Source organism: Podarcis erhardii (assembly GCF_964252035.2).
Source record: "Podarcis erhardii genome assembly, chromosome: 8".
NCBI classification, from domain to species: Eukaryota; Metazoa; Chordata; class Lepidosauria; order Squamata; family Lacertidae; genus Podarcis; species Podarcis erhardii.
In genome coordinates, this window is record NC_138499.1 from 88,716,973 (window position 1) to 88,743,989 (window position 27,017).

At 41.4% G+C, this 27,017-nt stretch overlaps 1 protein-coding gene across 10 annotated transcripts in view; it reads right to left on the minus strand.

Annotated features, from left to right (window-relative positions):
* Positions 1 to 27,017, minus strand: part of LOC309347785 (ankyrin repeat and KH domain-containing protein 1-like) — a 90,352-nt gene that overhangs the window by 6,599 nt on the left and 56,736 nt on the right. For 5 of the 10 annotated variants that reach the window (XM_081872562.1, XM_081872560.1, XM_081872559.1 and 2 more), the window contains 14 exons: positions 26,528 to 26,673; positions 24,629 to 24,771; positions 23,970 to 24,183; positions 22,177 to 22,352; positions 20,406 to 20,568; positions 17,462 to 17,557; positions 15,539 to 15,655; positions 14,082 to 14,256; positions 11,209 to 11,665; positions 8,315 to 8,461; positions 5,316 to 5,426; positions 4,330 to 4,479; positions 2,609 to 4,221; positions 239 to 448 (listed from right to left, as the gene is read on the minus strand). In XM_081872562.1, coding sequence (XP_081728688.1) covers positions 239 to 448; positions 2,609 to 4,221; positions 4,330 to 4,479; positions 5,316 to 5,426; positions 8,315 to 8,461; positions 11,209 to 11,665; positions 14,082 to 14,256; positions 15,539 to 15,655; positions 17,462 to 17,557; positions 20,406 to 20,568; positions 22,177 to 22,352; positions 23,970 to 24,183; positions 24,629 to 24,771; positions 26,528 to 26,673 — 3,918 coding nt within the window. The remainder of the gene's footprint in view (positions 1 to 238; positions 449 to 2,608; positions 4,222 to 4,329; positions 4,480 to 5,315; positions 5,427 to 8,314; positions 8,462 to 11,208; positions 11,666 to 14,081; positions 14,257 to 15,538; positions 15,656 to 17,461; positions 17,558 to 20,405; positions 20,569 to 22,176; positions 22,353 to 23,969; positions 24,184 to 24,628; positions 24,772 to 26,527; positions 26,674 to 27,017) is intronic. The other 5 variants (XM_081872564.1, XM_081872561.1, XM_081872565.1 and 2 more) reach the window with 3 other exon arrangements.

The window sequence follows — 27,017 nt, forward strand, 5'->3', positions numbered from 1 at the left end:
AGATTTGTGTGTAGGGAAAGCCAGATGGGAAAAGTCAAGCAACCCTCACTCCATCAATTCTTCTACTCAAACTCTCTGAAAAGGAAGGGGAACCTTCATGTGACTGCATGTTATGTCTAATTTGGCCCCTTTTAAGCAGTTCAGTAATTTCATCTTTTCAAATTGCCTCAATTTCTTTAATTAATGCTGAAAACAAATTTATGTGTTAGAATCATACAGCCAGCAAAAAGGTCAATACCAACAGACTGAAGAGTTGAATTAGACAGACCCCCAAAACTCCTACATGAATTTGTAGCACTTGTCCAAGGGTGTGGTGAAAAATGCTGTCTGTTAAAGCTGGGGGTCCCAACAGGTGCTGGCCCTTGAAGATAAACCCGTGCTCCTTGAATGTTTGCTGAAAAACCAGCCATAGGCGTTGAAGAGGAGTTTGAGGAGCTGCTGGATGGATCTAGAGAAGGTAAGTCTACAATTAATATGATTATGTCTGAGAAAATAACTCCAAAGACCCTACTTGTTACCCAGTTATACTACGAATTACAGAAACCCTCCCATCATAATCTGATGAGGTCTGTAGGATAAACAGATTCTCATTTATCTTGATTTCTATCATTAAATAGGGCTGGGTTACATTTGGGATTTTCCTAGCCTGCCCATATAATAATTAATTACATCCTGTGTTTTAAATATTACTTGCTTCTAGCATGAACTGCTTTTCACAATCCTACCTAAAATTAAGGAGAATATTTATAGATGTTCTGTGCATAGTTGAATTGGCATAAATAGTTAAGCCAAGATAGGGGAAATTATTTGTTATTGCCAAATTGGTCAAATCCCCAGTATATACAGTAATCTCAAAATGGCATAGTTACCTGTATAGTTTTGCAGTGCAAACATTTTCAGACTGAGTCAAACTAATACCAGCCTGGCTTGATGTGAGCATTTCACAACATTAAACTGTCACTCTTACTGCAGGCATTAAACATTTTTCAAAACATCAGGGAAGGGAAGAAAACACAACCAGCGTAGAATTCAGTTCAAAACCACATTTTTAGATGATGTAGACCAGGAGTGGTTAACTTGATGTTGTTGGGACTACAGTTCCCATAATCTCTGCCCACTGGCCACATTTGCTGAGATAAATTCAAATACATCTGGAACAGGTTCCCCATCCCTTCTGTAGACTCAATGAAAAGATTTTGCTCCTCTTTTGCAGCAAAAGCCAATAATGGGATAGTCTGCTGCTCAAGACCATTTTCTCATGGTTGATTAAGCAATTTTGCTTGCATATTTAGGTTCTAAACTAGCGAGAATGCCTCCCCAGATGGCTGAATATAGGTGCTTTTCCACTTTACCTCTCTCTATGTGGTTTGTTGCATCTACTGCGTGGTGTATTTTAAGAGCTCTTACAGGGCCTCACTTCATCCCCAGAATGACTGTGGGATAACTGAGGGTCACTATTCTGGTTTGCTTGTTCTTTAAATGCCACCACATAGTGGATGGTTGAAAGGCTTCTAAATTAACATCCCACAAGTCTCCTTTATGTCCATTAGTACACACATAATTTTCTCACAATCGAATTCACATAAACGGGTCACAAGGATATAGTGCCCATGCAATGTAGAACTTGGTTTAAACTATGAACAGCAGCAAGTTGAGTAAAATCCTTCTTAATCTTATTTTACCAACTATGGTCTCTGTAAAGGTTAGTACTATCAGGACTGAGGCTTAGAAATGCTGCCTATGCTCAGCAATTGGTTATTACATCAATGTGTCAAAGATTATCTGTAAACCGCATCAGCAAAGATTCAGAGTGGGGTTGTTGTTTTTTAACTGAACCCTACTGGAATTCAAGTTTGAGAATGTAAGAAATCTCAGAGCTGACTGAAGAGGAATTATCATCTGCTAAGTATAAAGCACAATGCAAAACCTTAGTGCAAGCATAACATAATCAAAGAGTGTGGCTTCTATTGACTGCAATTAAAACTGGTCAACACCACCAATCAGCAACAGAGGGAATGGCCATCCTTCCATTTCCTATTTAATTATGCAACTTATTTTTATCTCATTATGGTTCTGACAAGAGTTCAAAAATAAAAATGCAGAGCAAAGCTTTAATAGGTGGAATGCTGAGAAACATTTTCCTAAAATGCAACTTTTGGTTCCATTTTGTTATGGAGTAAAGAAAAAGGCTAACTTATCAATGAATCACATTATCTGGTCTTAGAGGAAGACAAACACAGGAAAGGGGAGGGACTGGTATGAGGGTATGTGAAGGATTAAACAAAAAGTCCCCATCATCTATATGGGCCAGATTTTTTCTTTAGGATGTTCTGTTTCCCCCATCATTTCACAGAAGTTACCTGAACGTGTGCCAACGTTCATTCTACAGAGTCACACCAATTCCCCCATCTCTTGGTTATATTAAGTCACATTATGAAGAAAATATCAACTGAGTAAAAATAATCAAAGACCCAACACAATTCTTGTTTTCAGTATTCCTCTGGTTCAGGATCACAGAAACAATTTTAAAGTTTGGGGAAGCTTTTCAATTGCTATCAAGAGGCCATGAAGAATGATCTCCCTTTCCATGCAGAACATAGCAACTCACCTACAGGACTAGTTGAAACTCTCTGGGAAGGAGGCCGGAACCCTGGAGCCTTGGAGTTATCAGGATGCACATTTTCCATGTGCCCCATCACAGAGTTACCCAAAAACGTAGACTGGACAGTGTAAGGTTGGTCTGCTGCTCCCCGTGTGGACAGTGGGCAGTCTCCCCATCCCTGGTTAGCTGGCACCTGGTTGCTATCAAAAAGACTGCTAAAGTGATTGAAGAGTGTTGCTGGGCCAAATGTAGGAGGCAAGGATTTGTTTGCTGGGTTAATATGCATCTGAGAACCGTTCATAACGTTCATGGGCGATGACAGCTGAACTGTGGGTGGTGGCCCTTGCGAAGGTGTCAAAGGTACTGCATTTGTAACGAAAATGGACTGAGGTTCCTGATGTATGTTTGCATTTGGTACCATTGAATAAAATGAATTTCTAGGTTGCATTCTGTGAGAGACACGGGGTGCTGGTACAGCTAACTGAGGTAAGGTACCATTGTCCTGATTATCCGTAGCAACCGATCTAGGTGAAGCTAAGCTTAATGGAGTAGGTTCTGAACTGGAAGAAAAAGGCATAGATATGGGAGGACTTAAGTCAGCCATATTGGTCGGCAGTGTTTCATCTTGCGCGTTGTTTGGAGGTGCAGGACTGCTAGATGTGCACGTTTCTATGACTCCTGAAGTGCTGCCAGATGAGATATTGCTGCTAGCAGCAACCGATGATGGCACACATGCGTTTCCAACAGATTGTTCTGGTGTTGATGCCTTTTCTTTGGGTACTGGGGCAGAAGAAACAGCATCTGTTTTAAGTGCAGACTGCTGTGCCTGTGGAACACTAGCGGGTAGAAATGTAGTGGGAACATGCCCAGTGTTTTCAGGTGCAGGAGAAGCTGAAGGCAGTGTGCTACATGTAGTTGTCACAGTTGAGATCGCTGTCGTCATGGTACTTGTTTTAGGAACGCAAGCGAACAACTGTTTCCTGACCGATGATGGAGTCCGGTTACTTGTAACACAGAGTGGCTGAGAAGATGCAACTACTGAAGAGACAGTACCAGGACAAGTGGGAGCTAAACCCGTGGATTCAGGCTGCAAAATATTGCCATTCTGGTTAACTACGCGACTTGAACTGTTATGCTTTGGAGAGCTATTTGTGCTGCCTGGGTTAACTGGCCTCACTGGGAATGGACCCCAGGTGTTTGGAGAGGTTGAAAATGTTCCTCCAAATTGGGCCATCGGTAAGCGAGGGTGACGAATTTGTTGCATAGTTTGGGCAGCCAATATGGCAAAGTGAGGGTGGGAATAAGCTAAGGGAAGAGAGACTGGAAAAGAAGAGCGCACGTTTGCAGGGACATTCTTGCTTAATTTGTTAGCAGACTGGAAGGTAGACAGCGTTGATGACTGAGAGGTGACAAGAGATGGAGCTCCAAGGGGAAATGAGTTTTTGTTTGAAGCTGAAGCAGTACTGACGCCAGATGAAAAATTTGTATGGACTGACTTGGTGCTGGAAGCAGGTGTTCTTATATGAGTTTTAGGAATTAAATCTTCCAGTTCCTTGGCAGGATCTTGAATAAGGGCATTAATAAGTTGTACTGCATATCTTGTTGATTCTGTTCCACCCCTGAAATAGAGAAGGCAGGATCATATTTAGAACACAAGGCTCAGTTCAGTACAACTTAAATCCATTTGAAAAACATGAGCTTTAAACATTAGATTTTAGGCACTCTACCTTATTGTGATCATTCTTTCTCCATTTTTATCTTTTTGTTTGTCCACATCAATATGAGCACCAGTGACATCCTGGATTGCTGTGATGTTGCACCCACCTCTTCCCATTATTCGAGAAACAACGGATGCTGGGACAGAGAGCTTTTTTGACCTAAATGACAAAAATTATAAATGTTTTGAGGGCTTCCTGCTTTTAAATTTAAGAGATTTAGGTAGTATTATAATATACTCGTCCTGAAAAGCGAGATGAGCACTGCACCCCAATGTCGCCTCTGACTGGACTTAACTGTCCAGGAGTCCTTTACCTTTAACTAAATATTATAGTATGTCATTTTGATAACTAGCCAAGCATCTCAGGATAGTTAAAGTGATATTCTTGCGGATATTCTGGGCCTTGTTAGATGTGTGTTCTGGGCATGTGAATTTTTGTTTAACTTAGGCTAATAGCTCTTCAGATAATGCTACTGTAATTCACACATTAACTGCCAAACTTTTAAAAAGCCCCCCTTGAGAATATGTGTACTACTGACAAACTGAATGGTTACTATGCCTTTTAACTGCTATGCATGCTTTAGAACTGGAGATATACCACATATTTTAGCCTACAGCTCTGAAAACACTAATGAAGAAGCTCCATGTGTACTGAAAGTCATGGAAAGGTTTTTGTTGTTTGTTTTTTTAAAAAATCCCTGTTATTATATATCTTGTACTTGTTGAGTCACTATCTTTTCCTTTAGTTGTTTTAAAAAATGACATTCCCTCCAACAATTCCAGCAGCCTTGGAAGTTTACAAGCCCCAACACTTCCTCACATGGATTCTATTTTCTTCCTCTCTTCAGCTCAGTTCCGACAGTGATACATAAACCCCTGTAATCCATACTCCCTGAAGTTCTAAACCCTCATTGATTCCACCCACAGCCTCATCTACAGCCTATTCATAAATCCTCTTCAATTCCAATGCAGAACTTTTGAATGCCACCAAAGTACCTTTTTGCTCCTGAAAGACAGCGTCCGCCTCTCTGCAGCTGAAACTGTTCAATTGGCGTTGACTGCAGAGTGTTGCTAGGGGAAGGGTCCTTTAAAACTCTGCCTACTTGCCTGTCAAGGATAGAAAATACAATTTTCATTAGTTTTCTAGGCAAAAGATGAAAAGAGTTTCGTGTCATACATTTTCAAGCTCAGGTCCAGACAAGAAAACCTTCTCTCTTTTCCCCTGTTTTATTTGTTACATATATATTATCGATCTCTGTGGAAACCCAAGGGATCTCCAAGCCAGATATTAGCAGGTCCCAGATCTACTCAGCTCTACACATATGGAACTATTGTAGGCACTTCCAAAACATGTTCTAATTATACCCTAGATTAGTCAAGACTAAAATATCACAATTATTTAAAACACTAGGAAATCTTAAGAAACTGGTGTGATAGGCATATGGAACCTGATATTGTACATAATTTAGATGGCAGTCCATTTAAGGCCCATTGAAATCAGTTGAGCAGTTAATGGCTTATTGTCCTCCCCATTTCAACAGGATTAAGTACTTCATTAGAATCACTGTGCTCCACACAGCGCAGAATCTATAGCTCTGTTAGGATAGCAAAATATCTCTTTTTAAAATAGTTTGACAGAAAGGGAAGGCTTTGGAAGCATACATATTTCTACAAGATTCACTATTGTTAATATGTTTACAAATGCATCAGCAGCCAAGAAAAAAGTTACATCAGAACTGTTACATATGGAAAAGTATATGGTTTCATATTAACGGCTCAGATTTAAAATGTCAAAGTTGTTTGCATCTATTAAGTGTACTTTTTATAATGTAAATAGGCCTGTGCTCCTCGGTTGAAGGGTAGTACAGAAATTTAATTAATAATAATAATTTATTAAATTTATATACTGCCCTTCATCTCAAGGCAGTTCACAAGATAAAAGAACAAAATAAGTAGTTAAAACAAAAACCTCTCCTCTCACAAACACATTTAAAAAACTGTAGAATCATAGCTATCAACTTTTTCCTTTTCTTGCGAGGAACCCTATTCGGAATAAGGGAATTTCCCTTTTTAAAAAAAGGGAAACGTTGACAGCTATGTGTAGAATATCAATCAGCCAACGGCCTGGTTGAAGAGGAATGCTTTTGCCTGGTGCCTAAAGATATATAATGAAGGTGCCAGATGGACCTCTCTGGGGAGAGCCTTCTACAAATGGGGAGCCACTGCGGAAAAGGCCCATTCTTATGTTGCCACCCTCTAGACCTCTCATGGAGGAGGCACACAAAGAAGTGCTCAGATGATGATTGCAGGCTCCGGGTTGGTTTATATGAGGTGAGTTGGTCCTTGAGGTATTGCAGTCCTGAGCTGTTTAAGGCTTTATAGGTCAAAACCAGCACTCTGAATTGGGTCTGGAAGCTAATTGGCAGCCAGTGTAGTCTGGCCAGGATCAGTATATGCTCACACTGTCTTGCACCTGTAAGCAACCTGGCTGCCAAATTCTGCACCAGCTGAAGTTTCTTAACTGTCTTCAGAAGCAGCCCTACGTATGATGCATTTCAGTATTCCAACCTAGAGGTTTCCAGAGCACAGACAACAGAAGTTAGGCTATTCCTGTCCAGACAGAGGCACAGCTGGGCCACCAGTCAAAGCGGATGGAAGGCAATCAGCACCACTGAGGCCACCTGAGGCTCAAGCGACAGCAAAGGATCCAGGAGTACCCCAAGCTGCTTACCTGCTCCTTCAGAGGCAGTATAACCCCATCAAGAGCAGGCAACCTCCCATCCATCCAGACCAGTGCCTTAGTCTTATCTGGACTGAGCTTCAGCTTGTTGGCTCTCATCTGGTCCATTACTGAGGCAAGAAAACGGTCCAGCACACCCACTGCCTCACCTGCAGATGCTAAGGTGAAGTAGAGCTGTGTCATCAGCATATTGCTGACAACGTACTCTGAAACGCCAAATGACCCCTCTCAGTGGTTTCATGTAAACAGCAGAGGGGATAAAATCGAGCCCTGAGGAACTCCACATTGACGGTTCCACGAGGCTGCAGAGCACTCCCCAAGCATCACCCTCTGAGAACCACCATCCAAGTAGGACTGGAACCACTGCAAAGTGGTGCCATCTACCCTCAACGCAGACAACTGCTCCAGAAGTCGATGGTATTGAAAGCTGCTAAGAGGTTAAGAAGAATAAACAAGGACATATTTCTCCTGTCTCTCTCCCAGCAAAGGTCAACATACAGAGTGACCAGAACAGTTTCTGTGCCAAAACCAGGCAAAAAACCCCCAAAAACCCAATTGAAATGGCTCTAGAAATTCAGTTTCCACCAAGAGCGCCTGAATCTGGTGCATGAACATCCACTCTAGAACCTTGCCCAAGAACGGGAGTAGTTTTACCACTGTCTCCTTCAAGCAGGCAGGGACCAACCCCTCTCGTAAGAAGGCATGAATCACCTGCCTGGCCCAGCCAGCTGTCTCCTCACTGCTAATTTTTTATCAGCCACAAGGGTCCAGAGCATAAGTGGTGGCCCTGACTAATCCAAGCACCTTGTCTGCATCCTTGAGCCTTACTAACTTAACAACAACAGGGCTCTTACAAGAGAATTGACAGTCTGCTTCCCAGACACCCAGCATCTCAGCTTTACATAATGGGGTGCATACACAAACCTCAGGCTCAACTCCCCACCTCCACGTGCAGAACCTTCACTGTGAACTAGGATCCATGAGTAGGCGCTGCTTATGTGATGCTACTTAACACTTAAGTTGGTGTGATAGGAGAGAGCATGTGACCCTAATGTTTGCTCCTCAAGTCCACAGCATTTAAGACTTATAATGTATGTTAAAGTTAGCAAATGCCAAGTGCTTTAAAAAAAAATCTGACACGTGTATCCACTACCATTCGTATACTGTCATACCTTCACCCCCAATTCAAAACTGACCAAATTACCAATCATGCTCAAACTGGTCAGATTCATGAAACTGCATGAAAACAACTTACCTTCTCACTACTTCTTTCCAGCCTTCTTCTCTTTTTTGCCCTCTTTTTGGACTAGTCAGATTCAACTTTATGTTCGGAGATGTCAGAGGCAGAGACACAGATTTATAACTTGTTGTTAAGGAGTTTGGATTAGCTTCACCTTCAAGTCTAAAAACAAAGATAAGTTTGATTACTGATTGCCTGCCACCAAATGATCAAAACCTCAATTCCAATTACTGAATTCCATGTAAGTGAATGATACAAACTGTTATCAACAGGGTCCTCCAAGTGCTCAGACAGCACAATCCTATTTCCAGATGAGTTCAGGTGAGCACAGAATATGGAACATTTGTTCCTAATACAGGAAGCTCTATCAACAGATCAGCGCTAATGACTATGTAGGCGGGGCACTTATTTTGATAAAAGATTAATAACTTTTGAAAACACTTAATGGCAGCGTAAATTGTTTTGCGGCAACAGTTGCATTAATTATGTGCAAAGGGGATGGGGGACTGTTGAACAGCCTGCTTACCTGAATCTGGTGTTCTTATGAGTGATAATTATGCAGATATGCTTAAAGGTTATGAACCTGTGCACAGCATTGTTCAGAACTTTTTGAATTTAAAACTAACTTTGGGCACAAACGATCTGCCCAAGTGTTGTGTAAATGTACCACAACTTCCTGCTTGGCACTTAAGTATCAAAGTTCTTAAGTATCATAGTTATACAGCTACCTGCAACAAGGAAGACCAACTGTGTGGATGCACAGATAGCTATGTGGGAAACATCCATTTCAGGTAAGCAACCTCAGCTTTGTGTTTTTTTGTGGGGGCACAAACATAGGAGATTGGTAAGCTAGTTATTGAGATACTGGATGCAGGTATCGTCATATGAACAAGGATAAGGATAGCTCACATCTGGTGTCCACCCAGCTTAAGTTGACAACTGGGGCCAGGTAGAACAATACATATGGAGCACCATGCAAAGGATGTGACTAGAATGTACTCAAAAACCACCTGGTACTTCGTATTGGGCCAGTTCATGTTACATGGTATGTGAAGAGACCCAATTAGAAAATTCTGAAGATGACACTTGGATGAAAGACAAAGAAGAAATTCTCCCTAATGATAAAATGGTGGCTGAAAAGAGAACTGAACAGAAAAATATGGAATTCACCCCATAGGCATAAGCACTATAGTCAAAGAGCAGATCTTTTATAACAGAAGTATCTAGGTTTAGTTCTAGAAGGTTTGAATGATGCAGAGGCAGAACCTGTGTGTGCCTGGGCAGACCAAAACTGGTATATATTGCAACTATAACTGAAATCCATGAAAAGGACCTTCTCCATAGCTGTACCAAAGCCCTGGTGCTCGCCTCTGAGACAAGTTTGTCATGCTCCTGCCACTTGAAACGATAGTGAATGCCAAAGATTTTTTAAAAAGAAGACGACTTGACTTTGGACTATAACATCTGGTTTTAGTAGCTGGCTGATTTTGAGCTACTTAGATATGTCAGTTGCAATTGTTTCATCTTCTGTTGTTGCTTTTAAATATTTGTTTTATCTTTTTATGCTATATAACAACAACAACAACAATTTATACCCCGCCCATCTGGCTGGGTTTCCCCAGCCCCTCTGCTTAGATCTTGTAAAAACTTGATGTTTTGTTATTTTAATAGTGATGTTCTTAGGTACCTTGTACTATTTATAAAAAATGTAAGGTATGAATCTTTTAAATAATATGAAACTAGCTAATCATGAAGCGTAGGTCTGTAGCCAAAATGTAGTCACAGGATCTCTCTAAAACAAGCATGGGAAACTTTTAAAGGGTCTTAAATAGGCCCACAAGGCTGTTTCCCTCTAACCACACCCACTTGCCCACACATGACATCAACTGTGGGGGCAGGCAAACCCACAACTGCAAAGGAATGACCAGGAGCATTAAAGGGAGCTCCCACGGTTCCTTATCAAGCAGTAAACTCCAGTGGGCCTTGCATTCGGTACTAAATTTTAAAAGGTTCCGAATGCAAGCCTTGCTTGCACAGGGACAATACAGTGGTACCTTGGGTTAAGAACTTAATTCGTTCCAGAGGTCCGTTCTTAACCTGAAACTGTTCTTAACCTGAAGCACCACTTTAGCTAATGGGGCCTCCTGCTGCTGCCACGCCACCGGAACACAATTTCTGTTCTCATCCTGAAGCAAAGTTCTTAACCTGAAGCACTATTTCTGGATTAACAGAGTCTGTAACCTGAAGCGTATGTAACGTGAGGTACCACTGTATAAAGTGCACCTTAATATTCCCAATAGTTCCTTTGCAGTCATGTCAGGTATGGATGGGACAGGTGGGTGCAGCGGGGGGAAATGGCCTGTGCATCATGTTAGCCACCTCTACTCTAGATTATGGGGAATTGGGAATCATTAGCCTTGGCTAAGCAACACACTTGCATGCTAATGGTCACTGCTCCCACCAACAGGAAACCTTTGATGCAGGAAGATGACAACTGCTAAGAGGAGCACACAGATGTTCATGTGCAGAGCAAGCAGCATCTGTTACACCCACCTTCACCACGAGGTCAGAGAACCTGCTGCCCAACGCTGTCTTCAAAGTTACATTCTGGCAAAACTAGATGATATCATTTGCTGTTATTGTTGTCCTGGAGGATTAACGTGCAGCTGTTGCTTTTAATTGCTTTGCTTTGTTTTTGATCAGGAGGGATGAATTAGAGGTTACCAAGGAGAGCTCATCTCCTTAGTAACACCTAATTTGGGGATCTATAAGGTAATTTAAAGCCTCTAATCCCCCAACCTTGAAGCAGAAGGTCCAAAACATGTGCATTCAGAAACATTTCAGCATCAAGCCAACATGAAAAAGACTCATTAAAAGCTTCAATAATGGAGATATAACTTGTGACTCACCTGGTTTGCACTTTGGAAACTGAGGTGTTAGTCTTGTCTTCCTGAGAAGGGAGCAGTACTGAGGCATATCGTCTCTCGCCTGAAGAGTGTGTGTCCATAGTGAAGTTTAGTTCCTGGCTTTTACCACCGCTGCTGCTCTCACTATTGCAATCTGTGCTGTCTAAGTTGTCAGAATCACTATTCCCACCAGCACTACCGCCTCTTGGCTCTCCGTTGATTTTATTTTTATCTGCTTTTTGCTGTGCTAGAGTTATATGCTGGTCTGGCAAAATTATCTGCACATTTTGAGGAGTGTCTTTTGTTTTATTCTTCTTATTCTTTCTATTTGTGCTGGGAGTTGTTACCACATTGGCCCTCTTCTTTCCAAATGCATTTGTGAAAGTAGTTGATGTTGCAGATATTCCAATAGTAGTTGTAGTGGTTGCACTTGGAGGCTCTAAAGGAACTTCTTGATCAACTGAAACAAAACAGATTTTTTAAAAATAAAACTTAATGATGGGAACAGTGGCCTCCCCCCCCCCCAAAAAAACCCCACCTGTATCAGAATGGTAGTGACTTGTACCATGACATCAAAGGCAGAGTTTTTCTGCAAGTTAGACCAGACTTTTAGCATTCTGGTTTTAAATCTATTTTTTAAATGCTTTAAATCACAACGGATGAATTAAAAAAGAACTTCTTTTAAAACCTGCTATTCTAGGAACTGTTTGTTGATTTTCTTCTGTATGTATCATATAGAACTATATAGCATCAATGTATAAGGTACTTTACAGGGTAGCAAGAACTCAGATGGTCGGAAATTGGACAATATTAACATGCAAAGCTTCATTTCAGAGGGATGAGATTCGAAGGTGATTTCAAAAGCTTTAGGGAAGAGGTGAGTTTGGCTGAGTTACTAACAAGGGAGTAAAAAAAGTGACAGTACAACTTGAGTCCCATTTTTGCATTACCCCAGAGTTGCTGCAGAACTCCTTCCCACATGGTTAGGATAGAGATGAGATGAGCCATTCAGAAGGGGTTGTAACCAGGACTTACTTTACCCAGTGCCATAGGAATAAGTGGTGCTGAAGTCAGTTCCAGTCATCAGAATTATAGTGGGGGGGGGGGGACCCGGGCCAGGTGGGAAGAAGAAACAGGAAGGGATACTTGAGAGACAGCAGGTGATTGTTGGATGGCCAAGGGTAATAGACACAGTGCCTACAGTATCCATTATGTAAGACACACAGATCCTTTCCCAAAGCAGAGTTTAAATCTAAAGTTTGACTGGGTTGTGGCAGAAGAGGAAAGATAAAGATTATCCTTTGGGGCTGTCTTGTTAGGTGGGGCATGGGAGGCACTGTAGTATGTTGGCTCCAGAGCATCCTAAAGGATCAGTCCAAGGTGGTGCTGGGGGCCTTCAAGTTCTCACCCTTGATCTGTGGGGTGCTTCAAGGTATTATTCTGACCACACGCTGTTTAACATGGAGAGTTGGACTTTGGTGTCACCAATATACAGTGGTGCCTCGCAAGACGAAATTAATTCGTTCCACGAGTTGCTTCGTCTTGCGATTTTTTCGTCTTGCGGAGCATGGATTCCCTGGGTATTAACGGTTTTACGAAAAAGGAAGCAAACTCGCAAGACGTTTTCGTCTTGTGAAGCAAGCCCATAGGGAAATTCGTCTTGCGAAGCACCTCGAAAAACGGAAAACCCTTTCGTCTAGCGAGTTTTTCATCTTGCGAGGCATTCGTCTTGCGGGGCACCACTGTACAGACAACACCTAGCTCTAACCTACAACCAGGTCTTTTTTTCAGCCGGAACTCGGTGCCATTATAAGAGAACAATGGAAGCTTTCATGGCAAGTTAGGGCACCTCTTTTTCTAGAAAAATAGCACTGCCTGCATCTTCCTGATGCTGTGGAACATCTGAACAGGTGTCTGAAAATGATTCTGGCATACATGAGGGTGAACATGCTGAGGCTTAATCCAGACAAGACAGAGGTACTCTCCATGGTTGGAATGATTTAACAGTCCTGAATGGGGAAGCACTCTGGTTTGCATCCTGGGATTAGGCTAGGAATACCTTTTACCAGTTTAGGCTGATACAGCAGCTATGGCCCTATCTAGAGAGACCAGACCTTGCCTCAGTAATCCATGCACAAATTACATCCAAGACATTACCATAATGGATTCTTTGTGTGGCTGCCTTTGAAGATGGTCTGGAAACTCCAACTGGTGCAGGTTTCCACTGCTAGGATAATGGTAGGGGCAAGGGAACTGGAGGACATGACACCAATTCTGTACCAAATGCACTGGTTATAGGTGTGTTTCTGGATGGAATTCAAAGTGCTTGTCTTAACCTTGAAAGCCCTATATGGTTTGAGACAGAACTATCTGAAGGATAATTGTATGAAGCAATCATACAAACTTGCCTGGGCATTGAGATATGGTTCAGAGGCCCTGTTTGTGTACCTTCCTATGACGTCAATTTGGTTGCCAGGCATGAGAAACAGGGCCTTTTCTGTGGCAGCTCCCAGCCTCTTACACTCCTACACACAGAAGCATGCATGGCCTTTGCACTATGCATTTTTAAATGGGTTTTAAAACCCACCGTTTTCAAAATGTATTTTCTGGACTAAGCCTTTTCTTCTCTACAGAGTCATTCTAAATACAACTCTACTAGTTTAATAAATAATAAAGAAATATAAGCAATGTGTTTGTATACGATGTACACTGCTAACAGAGTCCCTCACACGACTTGGATATCCTTACTCAAATGAAGTGACCAATTATTACCAAAACACATGTAAAAATTACTTTCACTCTGTGCTTTAGAGGAGCTTTAAATCCCAAAAATACAAGTTTAGAAAACTAAGCTGAAGGAGTGATGAATTCCTCACCATCATCATCATTCTCATCTTCATCTTCATCTTCTTGCAGCTCTAGTGTTTCCTTAGGTTTGTGCTCCTCATCTTCTTCCTGTTTTCGTTTTTGCTCTTCTTTCTTCTTCTTCCTCTTCTCCTTCCTCTTCTCTCTTTTTGCTGCAAGAGCCTGCTTTCTACTCTCTTCTCTGGACTGTGGAAAAATAATTTACAATATACCTGATTACACACCAATGTAGAATATAAACATATATACATTGATAACTACAGCAAATGCATTATATATAGAATTCTAAATTCTCCAGTGTCTTCTTTTTGGCTCAAGAAACCTCCATAATGAATGATTCCCCCCCCCCACACAAATAAAATAAAATAAAATAAAATAATAATAATAATAATTGGCTGGGTTTCCCAAGCCACTCTGGGCAGCTTCCAACTGAATATTAAAAACAATACCGCATCAAACATTAAAAACTTCCCTAAACATGAAAGTAAAATGAAAAAGTAAAAAAACGAAAGTAAACTGAAGTGCTTTTTCCAATCTGGCTTGGCTCACACAGATCCCATCTTGTGTGGGAAAGCACACTGTTGCTTAGGTCAACTGTGCTACAAATGTGTTTTGTTATAGATATGTCTATAGATATGCCTAGATTGTCCTTAAGAGTGGAAACCCTGAAAGCCACCTTCAAATACTGAATATAATCAATCTGCAGTGGTCCTGCTCTTTTATACAGTATTGCAATTGTAGACCAATTTTTTATACCTGTTTTTAGTGGACTACATTTAGTTTAAGGTATGTTTAAGTAAGTATCTATTATGATTTTGGTTTATTTTCCAGTATAAACTATTGGCCCAGTTTAGACAATCAGTCTAGGCTTCATAAAACATGAATATGATCCTGACTAATTAACATGAACTCAAGAGTCCCCCGGATTAGACATAATAAGAAACACATGCTTACTAAAAGCTAAAAAAAGTGGTGAACAAGCACACAAGGTGAAGCAATAGTGCTGGGCCTCTTGACACTTGTTTCAAGCTTTATAAATGTATGAGGCTGAGAAAGGGTGTCCAAACTAGACCATAGTGTAGTGGACCACTTTATGTTATTACTATCCATAACTAAAGTAAGCTTTACTTTGGAATCCCCCCGAACCGCAAGCTACTGCTTTAGTAACTACTAGCTTGCTACAGTACACAGGAGGATGCAGCAAGGCGACCCAATCTAATCCAGAATGTGGCTCATGGGGGTGGTTAGGATTTTCAACTGTTAGATCTATACCCATTTGATTTAGAAGTCTTGCTAGCCTGAGTGAAGGCGTGATGGTGGCTTACTCCAGAAAATTAAAATCCAAAACAGACTCAGATTAACCCTCTGCTGCATTTATCCCACACAGGTGCATGAATAAGTCTGAGAGAGGATTTTACTTGATTTATGTAACAGTATTTAAGCAAGGGGATGTACTCTATCATCTTACCTTTTCCAAATCTAGCTCTTTTAGCAGGATGCTTGCATTCTTATTTGCTTCAGCTGCTTGCTGGTCCTTTGCCTTCACAATTGTTTCAACACACTGGTGACATTTCTTCAGCAAATCCTATACAGTAGAAAGTTTGTGAAAAGGAAAGATAGGTTCAGCAAGTTGCTAGACACCAAGAACTACTTCACTGGCATATACAAATGCAGTACCGGAGAATATGTCTGTAGGTAATGAATTAAAACTAGTGATTTTTTTTATTACTGTTCGGCTGATCTACAGTTTTCTGAAAATACAGATTTTAAAGCAATTATCAATTTGTTTGCCATACGTGTGCTAACTGACCTTTCAATGCAAAAAGAGCAGAATTTATACTGAAGCTGCAAGTTTAATACTATAAGAGTTTATTGTTTCAACTGGCAGGCCTTGTGCTGGCCAGTTGTCCACCTGCCTACTTTTAGAATACAACTGTAGCATGGCATTCCAAATCTAGAAAGCATTTCTCATGCTGCCCCTGATAACAGGTGCAAAACCATAACTACCAATGGAAGTAAAGGTGATCAATTTCCTTAGGCATATCCAGATTTGCAGATGCTGGATATGGTACAGACCAGAAAAGCCTTTACTACTTCAGACAAGATTTATTCCCTCCTACCGAATGTTTCCCCATACATATTTCTACTAGGGGAAATCTAGCATCTTAGAGAAGCATTCACTCCTAGCCTTCTTGCTAACATTTTGGAAGGTCTTTTTTCCAGTGGCAGAAGCATTCAGCCATGCCAATTCACAAGGTCTAACATATTGTGAAGTACAGCCCTTCACAATAGCAGCTGCGTATCTATCTCTATATAATGGTAGTTAAGACATATGCGGTAAAACTGAACACAATATTTTTGTAAAAAAATCCAGTGCTTGTTGAAATTCAGCTATTGGGTATTGGTGGAAGGCAGGTGTGTTGGATAATAGATGCAATGCCTCCCTTGTACATTTCCAGTGCAGGCCTGTGAAAATACAACAGTTTTCAACAGCCTCGCCCCCTCTCTCTGAACCTCATTTTTGTCCAACCTACATACATTAATTTCCAATTTGTTGTGCACAGTCCACGCAACTTCCATCAAGGATGTGTTTTTTGGATATAATCTCTATTTGAATAAAGTTTTTTTTAAAATAAGCACTTTCAATATTTGGTACGTGAACAATGCTGTTCTACCTACATATGAAACATGCATTGCTAATATACTTGTATAGTATAATGTGGTTCCACTATACAGGATCTTGTGAGAGGGCAACTACTGGATCTTGTGAGAGTGATGTAACAAGTGCCTAAAATCCTCCCTTTAGTCTGACCTCATTTTGTGAACTTTTTTTCTTTCAGACCTTTCCCCTAAATTATTTGGGAGCTGTGATCTTCAACTATAAAAGTCTTGCAATCTGTTTTTTTGTCTGTTTGTTTTAAGTGGTGAACAGAGACCATCCCCTCCCCACCAACACACCACGCCTACAATGGAGAAAATGCCCTCACTCAAGAATTCGGGGTGAGGACGCCTAGCTGTTCATTGTCAGATAGCAACTTTGCTTGCAAGTTAATAGATCCAAGTGGTCTAACACTCAGTTTCACAAACATATCACAGAACCAAGACATAATTGTTTCCATTTTTTATAGTCCACCTTTCCTCTAAAATAGCCAAAGTAGGCTATGTTCAACTTCTGTATATATTTAGTTTTCAAGAACACTATCAATATTGATTAGATTTGGCTTCATGCTCAGTAACATCAATATCCGTTGAATTTATCTATGCATTATTAAAAATAAATATAGGAGCTACTGCTGGGGAAAAACCGCCACTGTTGATTTTTATCATTGTTAAGTTGCAGGTGGTGCACCACATCATTTAAGAACACATTAGGAGCCTTTCTGGCACTCACCTTGTCAGTTATTGTTGCTATGTACCTCATGCATTCAATGTCTGAAGGAAACTGGTTAACTTCTTTTACCAAAAACTGCACTACTCTTACGTGACCCTGAAAAAAAAAGAGAGCAGCACCAAGGTTTTATTCATTTATCATCTCCTATCAGAATGGTACACACCAATACGTATACACTAAAACATAAAACACCATTAAAAACAGTACAAAATAATTATTAAAACTTCAAACAACTGCATAGGCCTGTCAGCATAACAAGGTCTTCAACAGAAAATCAAAAGCAAGTGTTTCCAGCACAGAACCAGCAACACTAAATACCAGACCTCTGATTGAGGCCAGCTGGGCTTCTGAACATGAAGAACAATCAACAGCACTCCTCTAGATGATTTCAGTGATCAGGCTCAAGGATCAGGATTCCTCAAGGTATCCTGGACCCAAGCTGTTCAAGGCTTTGTTTAATCTTGAACTTGGCCAGGGAGCATACAGGCAGCCAGTGCGCATATATGATATGATATGATATATGATATATGATATATGATATCTATCTATCTATCTATCTATCTATCTATCTATCTATCTATCAGAGGTCACATGCTGCCAGTCATCTACCCCCATCTAATTTTAGCTTCCAGACCAAGGGCAGCTCCACATGGAACACATTGCAGCAATCAAATGTCAAGATTAACAATGCATGTACTACAGTGGCCAAAATTATTCTGATCCAGATATAGTGGTAGCAGACATACCCAACAAAGCTGGTAAAAGGCATGCCAGCCACAGAGGTCACTTGGGTCTGGAATGATAAAGATTTACCCGGGAATAATCCCCAAGCTACGTACTTCCTCCTTTGGAGGAAGTGCAACCCTGTCTAAAAAAGGCAACTGTCCTATCCTCTGGACACTGAAACCACCTACCTATAATGCCTCTGTCTTTCCAGAATTCAAATGCTGTTTATTTGTCCTCATCCAGACCACCACTGCATTAAAAGCAAAGGTCCAGGGCTTCAACAGCCTCTCCCGATTCAGATGTTATAGAGGAAAAAAGCAGTGTAGTGCTAGCACCATACTCCAAAACTCCTAATGGCATCTTCAGATGTTAAATAGTTGAGGACAAAACGGTGCCCCCATGGAGCCCCACAGCACAACTGCCAGAAGATTGAAGAGCAGTGCCCCAATGTTACTCTCAGGACTTTACCACACAACTAGAAATGGAACCTTTGTAAAGAAGGAATTTGATGTTGCACTGTTACAAATGTTCTGTCAGTGTAAGCATTTCTCCTTCCTCAACAGAACAATCTCTCTTCTCCTCCTACCTGGTTTTTGGGTGGGTTTTTTTTTTTTGGTGGGGGTTCTCCTGAGTTCCACCTAAGTCATGGGGGGGGGGGCGTGGAGAGCAGGAGACAGGACAGCCCCTTTGCCCTAGTGTAAGTCCTTGCATAGTAGCAGGACCATTAGCTGAATCCAGCCCAGTATCTCAGATAACCAGGCCACACAGCTGATCTAGGAGGATACCAGGATCAACGGTATGAAAGGCCTCTGGGAAACTAAGAGTAACGGGATCACAATCTGCCTGTCCCTCTCAATAAAGGTCATCCGCCAGGGCTGATTCAGTGCCCTAATCAGGCCTAAAACCAGACTGAAGTGGATTCAGATAATCAGCGACATCCAGGAACACTTGGAAGTTGCTCCACCACCTTCCCCGCAAAAGGGACACTGATGGCTGACCAGTAGTGGGTCCAGGATAGGTTTTTAAAGGAGTAATTGCACTACCCCCCTCTTTAAGAGCAGCTGGGACCACCCCATCATGCAGTGATGCGTTCATAACATCCTGGACCCATGTAGTCACCCCAAATTCTAGCTAGCTTTGACCAGCCACAGTCTAGAGTGCATGTGGTCAAAGGCATTGCTGTAAGTATCCTGGCTACATCATCAGGCAACATCAACTGAAAATGATCCAGGTGTAGCACTGGACATCATTATTGGATAGTGGCATCCAAGTCAAGACAAAGACTTTGTCTTTAAAGGGTATTGCAAACTACTTGCAGATATGATTTCATGGATCTGCTCTCGAATCCAGGGTAACAAGTCTCTGGACCTGCTAGCTGACTCCTTGAGGGAGCAATGGATGCAGTACAATAGGATTATGTCTCCTAACGAGTGTTTAGCCAGTTTGAAAGCAAGATTTCATCACTTTCCATCTCATCAACTGCAGCTCTTGGGAATATGAGCGAGCAATGTGATCTCCACAGCACTGAAGACCAGGTTTGGGAATGATCATGTCAGCAGCCCTTCTTGTCTCACTGCTCCACAGCAAAACAAGAACCTCAACAAAATCACCGACTTTTTACACTGGGAAATCCTCCAGAGCCATTAGAGTCCATCACCCTCAGAGCAGACAATCTGAACTGGTCCTCCACTCTTGCAGGCATGAATAGCAGTTACAATAACAAACTTCACCAGGAAGTGGTCTGACCATGACCATTCCCCACCTGAAGACCAAAACATGTTGAGGGTATGTCCCGCTCTGTGTCAGGATCATGACCATTTGAGGCAGTTCCACAATTAATATGGAGAAAGTGAGTAAGTACAACTAGGTAGCAATTATATCCTGGGAATCAGCGGATATAAACATTGTTTTAGGCAGGCGAAATTGCTTCTTCAAATGTAAACTACAAACTTTACAGTTCACATCAATTCCTAATGCAAGCTTTCTCAACCTGGTGCCCTCCAAATGTTTTGAACCACTGCCCTCCATCAATCATAATAGCTGGGGGCAGCTGTCAGAAACACACAGTGGGCACTAGGTTGGGGAAGGTTGTCATAAGGCAAACAGCAACAGGAAAACAGAAAGAGAGGAAATTTCATTCATTCTAAGATAAAAGATAGGAAAAACCATCAAGTTGACTTTTTCAGATTTAAATTTTGTGAAACATCAATGAACTTACTTTACGAAATGCAGACATAAGGGGAGTAATTTTTCTGTTATCTGCACCATCCACATCAGCTCCTGCCTGCACAAGCAGCTGAACTACATCAAGGTGGCCACCATTAGCTGCAAGCCAGAGCGGTGTGTTCCCTTTCTTGTTGCGAACATCAATATGTGCCCCCCTGAAAGGAATTAGAATTAAATTCAAGCTGGCAAAAAAACCCAGGCAGAAATTGAAACTACATTTCAGTTCACAAACACTGGTTATATGGAAGCTGCTAAGAACTTCAGAATGTCATCCATGCTCTTGAGGTATGTGCTATAAAGACTAAACTGAAATTTAGAATTCCAAAAAGGGGGCCTGCAACAAAATTTTAAGGTCTGAGTTTCCAATCATCCCATCCTTTTCCTAACATGTTAGCACTATGTCAACTGGAACATGCAAAGTGGCTTTTTTCTCTGCAAGTTTTTGTTTTTTATTTCTGCAAACCTTGCCAAGCATGCTGATACTTCCCTCTTATGCATGGGAATGAATTGACTTTACTATCTTACAAGTGGGGTCTCACAACTAAGTGCTGCGGTGTTATCATGGGTGCATATATTATGTGAACTTGTGGCTGAGGAAGTGGAAAACACAAAAGTGAGCATCAAAGACAGGAGTTTCTGGTCTGACTTAATGTGTAAAATACATATTTTTAGTTACAATTTTTTTAGTTACAGTCTGCATGAAAATCAATAGAGCAATGGTCTTTGTAAATGCAACTCAGTGCTTGATGTGGCCCAAAGGAAAGTCTAAAGGGGCAGTTTTAGAATAGTGATCACCCCTGATTGGCAATATCAACAGTGAATTATACTGCAGGGTTGTTGCATGCTACTTTCTGAACCCAGCTTGCAATGTGGGGATATGTGCAATGGATAACAGTGCAGGGTTTGTACTCTGGTTCAGTCCAACCAGTAAAGCGTGTTAAATACACTGCAGGGCTGCTATATTCTCCCCATCACAAGCCCTGTCAATCTGCAATATGGAGAATGAACTTCATTTGAGATGGTTCTCTGCACCTCTTAACATCTGTCTCTCTCCTACAATCCATCCCAGTTGCTCCACTCTGTTCCCCCTCCCACCCAGTTGGCAATTCCCCCTTCACTCAAATAGCCCAGTTTGTAGATTACAGTAGACACAGGAATGGGAACCTGCACACATCCAAATGTCATTGGACTAAACTCCCATCAACCACAGTCAGAATGACCAATGGCCAGAGATGATGGGAGTTGCAGAATTTAACATCTGGAGGGTCACACCTTCCTCACCCCTTTAGTAAGCCATAGTCAATGGTTTACTCCAAACATGATGATTGCAACATTTTCACACAGCCCCTCTAGCTAGCAGGAGCAACAAACCAGGTTTAGCATTATGTCCAACACCAGGTAGTTTGCTTCATTCAAACAAATCATGACTGGTAAGCCTGGCTTAACTTTGTGGTTTGTTAGGAGCAGAACTTTAGTGTATTACAATGCTAAGTTCCACTAGTTAGAGGGAAGGAGTGAAGCAGGAGCCTTCTGCAGTCACATGGTAAACCATTAACTATGGTTTACTGTGATGTGTGAATGCTGCCAGTCTCAACGTTCTATGCCATTGAATTTCTAAGGAACTATTTCAGTTTTTGCTCCTCCCTGTGGCTTTTTTATATAGTGCTGCAAAACCACCAGGTTCTTCTGAGTCTGCTGTTACCTACTTCTGTATGTGGGTACTCTAGTCATTACAGTTATTCATGTAAAAAAAAATGACATACCGATTAATCAGGAGCTCACAAAACTTGTAGTGGCCTTTATCTGCTGCAATTGTTAAAGCAGTATCTCTTGAGGAAGGCACAGGAGGAGCATTGACATCTGCTCCTTTATCAAGAAGAACTCTTCCAACTTCAGCATAACCTCCAGAAGCAGCTTCCATCAGAGGGGTGAGCCCAGTCTGTTTAAAAGAATGTTTGAAATAGAGTCTATATAAAGCAGTTCTAAACATAGTCTAGAAATAGTTGCCAACCTCTTTCACTATGTAAGGACCCCAATGCATGCAAGACCTATCAACATGACTCAGGGTAGCTAGAGTCACACACAATGGATTCACAAGTCAAAAAAAAAGCTGTAAGGTCTTGGGACTACTATGTTCAGGTCAGTAGAAGCATCTGTACAGCATAAATGTTCACTTTAATGGATGTCACATCAAAATACAATGCTTTGCTTTAGTACAGAACTTTGCTGCCTTGAACACTGCACACTTGAATAATTTGAACAAAAGTACCTCATCACTTATTTACTAGCATGATATTCAGAATGTTAATATTAATCTGCTCACCACAATATTTAAGACTTTGCAGTTTGCATTTTCTTTGGCTAGTGTTTGGGCTTTTGTTTCCTGCTTCTCTCCAATACACCTGCACGGCTCCTCCTGCAGAGGTTCCCACAGGGCTACAGTTCAGGAACTAAACTGAGTCAAAGCTAATGTATTTCTTTAATCTTCAATTTACCTCAAGGTTTCTGCACTTTTAGTCAATAAGGGAAGAGAAGTGGTCTTCACCACTACTGGCATGCACCTTCTGTCAGGTTGTCCAAATGGGAATGTGGCCCTCGAATTGCAAAGAATCCCCATCCCTTTCTTCTTTTCTCTCCCCTTATTGACAGGAAGTGAGGAACGATCAATGAGGAACTTTTTTCGATTTGAAAGCTGCATTCCTTTGTGTGAAGAATAAAGCCACAACCACCCAATATATCCTACACACACTGCAGCAAACTGCCCATGGGAAAATAACAATCTTTTACTCTTTGGACAGCTCGTAATATCTTCCACCACCACTCTCTTGTTGCTTGGCCGGAGAAACTGGGACATGAAGTAGGCAGACTCTGGAAGAAGAGGCTGGTGGGGCAGATGAGGAGGCCCCAGTTTGCTTCTGGTCTATAGGCCAGAGGTTCCTCACTCCTATTGTAAACTGGTAGTCTTAATCCTTTTCAGATCCAGAATTCATCTTTAACACCCACCTCCAATATAGGAGCCACTCAATTTTTTCACTGTTCATCTTTTGCCTTTTCTCTCTAGGACCACCAGCAAAAAAAGAGGCTATTGCAACAGTGAGTGCCTCTCTACTTTACAGTTACAATCTATTATGCAACAGCAAGAAAAAACCAGCTGCCAAAATTCCCTATTCCACACAAAAGTATGTAAGTTTCATATCTGCTTCAATTTTCTCTTCACTCTAATTTAATATCAAAACAAGTGGTGTGGTGCATTTTAGGCTGCAATCCACCTTAGCTTGCATAGTTGCAACCCACTATGTGAAAACCAGTATGATAACCAGTAAGGTATCTTACCATCAGGTGTAGCTTTTGAGGCAATGTTAGCCATGAGGTGGTATCATGAATAATGGTACGTTTACTAAAGTAAAAGCAATAAAGCCTTCCAATACTCAGTGATGGACAAGATAAGTTGGCTTGATTTCAAATTACTGAAATAGTTAAAACCGGAAACTAAGTCTATTGCCAAAACCATTTTTACCACAAGTCTATTTGAGAAGAAAGCTATCTGCAGGCTCACCTTTGCCCTATGTTCAACATTGGCTTTTCTGTCCAAGAGCAGGCTGACCACCTCTGCTCTGCCCTGGAAACAGGCCAAAGTGAGCGCTGTATTCCGATTGGTCTCAATCTGAGCATTTATATCAGAGCCCATATCAAGCAACAGCTTCACTGCAGGAACATGGCCATTCATAGCCGCCAACATCAGAGGAGAAATGCCTAGTTTACTCCCAGTCCTAGAGGGAAGAGATAATTAATACAACCACCAGAACAAAAGAACCTGGACAAATGTACAGAAAACAAGCCCCCCCCCCCCCCCGGAAGAATAGACACAGGTTTACAGAGAAATGGAAGAGAAACCTAACTGACAAAAGCAGACCAGAGCAGACTAAAGCAGACTGGTCTCAGTTGATACCACCATTTTACATGCTAAAAACACTAGCAGGAATTTGAGGGGGGAAATCTACTAACAAAGTATGTGAGCTTTTAATATATATAAAAAATAGACATCAATAAATTGCACATTAGTTACGAGGAGCCCGTATTATGAGAGTTTAATACAACTGAATAGGATCAAAATAGATCAGTTGACTTAGACATCCCCTTTATTCCTCCTCCCAAGATAGAACCAGAAGTGGCAAATGCAGCATGCCACAGAGCCCAATAAACACAGCCTGTTACCTTGAATTAATTTCCGCTCCAGCATTAAGCAGGATCTTAATAATATTAACATATCCCCCAGATGCGGCAAGACTAAGAGGTGTATAATCAGACACATTCCTGTGTTCTTTATTTGCTCCTCGTGCCAGCAGTAAGTCAACAACCTGAAAGGTACAATATTAGCAGGATCAGAGGATAACAACACTCTGGCACTGGGTGGAATTCGCAAACAGCCAAACTGTTAAATCTATAAATAGCTAGAATACAAAATGGCAAGTCAGGGAACCAAGGTTCTCTTTTAATCCTTTCTTTTCCTCAATGGTTATACAAAGAACCAGTTGCCAATTGTCATTAGTGTATAGAGAGATTATGGCAGCAGAGCACTCCTCAAAATTAGTTTCACTAGTTTGTACGTTTTTAATGGTACTGAGAATCCTACAATAGTCTATATCAAGGTTTCCCAAAGTTGGGTCTCCAGATGTTTTGGGACTACAATTCCCACCATCTCTAATGACTGGTTTGCTATCTAGGGATGATGGGAGTTGTAGTCAACAGCTGGAGACCAAAGTTTGGGAAACCCTGCTCTATATACAAAAAATCCACAGAACAGGTCGCTTACCATGAAGGCTCTTTCTGGTTTGATGTAGAGGCATCCAGAATGGGCTGTCTTGTTGTACTGCCCAGGACACAGAGTACTTATGTCACCTGAAATTGTGTGGCTCCAGACTCTTCTCCACTTTCCTGCCTTGACCAGGAACAGAGCCCTCTATTCTAGCTTCCCTCTCTTTCATTCCTGCAACAGGCTTCTAGGACTTCAAGAATTTCAAAATCGTGGCAAGTGTGTGATCAATGGAAATGTAACATTTGTAAAAGTCTCTAGATTGCATTGTGAGGCTTGAAAGCAGCAAAGTACTGATTCTTTTTCCCCTGCAGATCCCAACATGCCCTTTTTAGTCTGATTGCATGGAGGAAATTTTCCTTCTTACAGAGTGCCATAGTTTTCTTTTTCCTTTTCAAATGGATCTTGGAGAAGGCAACAAAAAGGTACTAGTAACAAGAACTGAAAAAGGTAAAGCTGGTGAAGGTGTAGAAGCTACTGAAGTCACAAAAGGTGTTGCAGAAGTGAGAGAAAGGACATGGAAGATTCAGCTCTGTTCCTGGGCAAGCAGGCTGAAGAGTAAAATCTCTCTTGGACTCAGATCTGGTATACAGTTACAGGTAGGATGTGGGTGGTGTTGTGGTCTAAACCACCGAGCCTCTTGGGCTTGCCAATCATAAGGTCGACAGTTCAAATCTGTGCGACAGGGTAAGCTCACGCTCCTGCCAACCTAGCAGTTCGAAAGCATACCAGCATGAGTAGATAAAGAGGTACCACGGCGGCAGGTAAACAGCATTTCCATGCACTCTGGAACTTGTCAAGGTGTTCCGTGCACCAAAAGTGGTTTAGTCATGCTGGGCACATGACCCAGAAAAGCTGCCTGTGGACAAACACCAGCTCCCTCTGCTTTAAAATGAAGATGAGCACCACACTCCATAGATGACTTCGACCCAGGAGTCCTTTACCTTTTACAGTTACAGGTTGCATGATACCTGCCCATCCTGAGCAGTATGGGGAGTATGGACAGTCCAACTTGGATGCCTTTTTCACACCAGAGTAGATTTTGAAGAATCTTGTTTGCCTGACTGACAAAATCAAATCTATCAAGAGCCATTTTAAAGGATGTTTGTAGGAAACAAATTTCTACTACTGGCAATCCACAAATTAAAAAATTAAACATGTTCAATACAATATGTATTGTATAAACTAAAATATACCAAAAAAAAAATGTTTCAGGGAGCAAGGGGACATATCAGGCTGCTACATGCATGCTCTCTTCTCCTAACTTAAGACTAAAGAATATGATAGAGTATAACATTTACCTCTTGGCGTCCACCAGAGCATGCTAATGAAAGTGGAGTGTCCTTAGTACGTTCAGATTGTGCTTCTATATCTCCACCCTTGTCTAGAAGGATCTCTACAACACCAACATGTCCAGCAGTTGCAGCTAAAATTAGCGGTGTAAATCCTAATAGAGATTATTATATTAGAAGCCATTTTCGAACGAGAGGCAAAGAGGTAGAAAGAAAAGTTGTGTATTAAAACCAATAATTCACAATAAATATTGGCAATGGAAATCACTGAACAGTCAGTGTTTGAGTTTGTGATAAAGCACTTGTGGGGGGGGGGCAAAAAGCTGACAAGAAGCCTCTGCTAAAAAAAACATATCCTCCATTCTCAGTTAATGCTCAAAGTTCCATATAACAAACATTAAATTCCCCCCCAAACTGTTTCAAAGCAGTTTTTCTTCTATGAGCTAGAAAGTTATGAAAAGTAATGGAATGTCCAATATCCATGCATCATCAAGCCCTG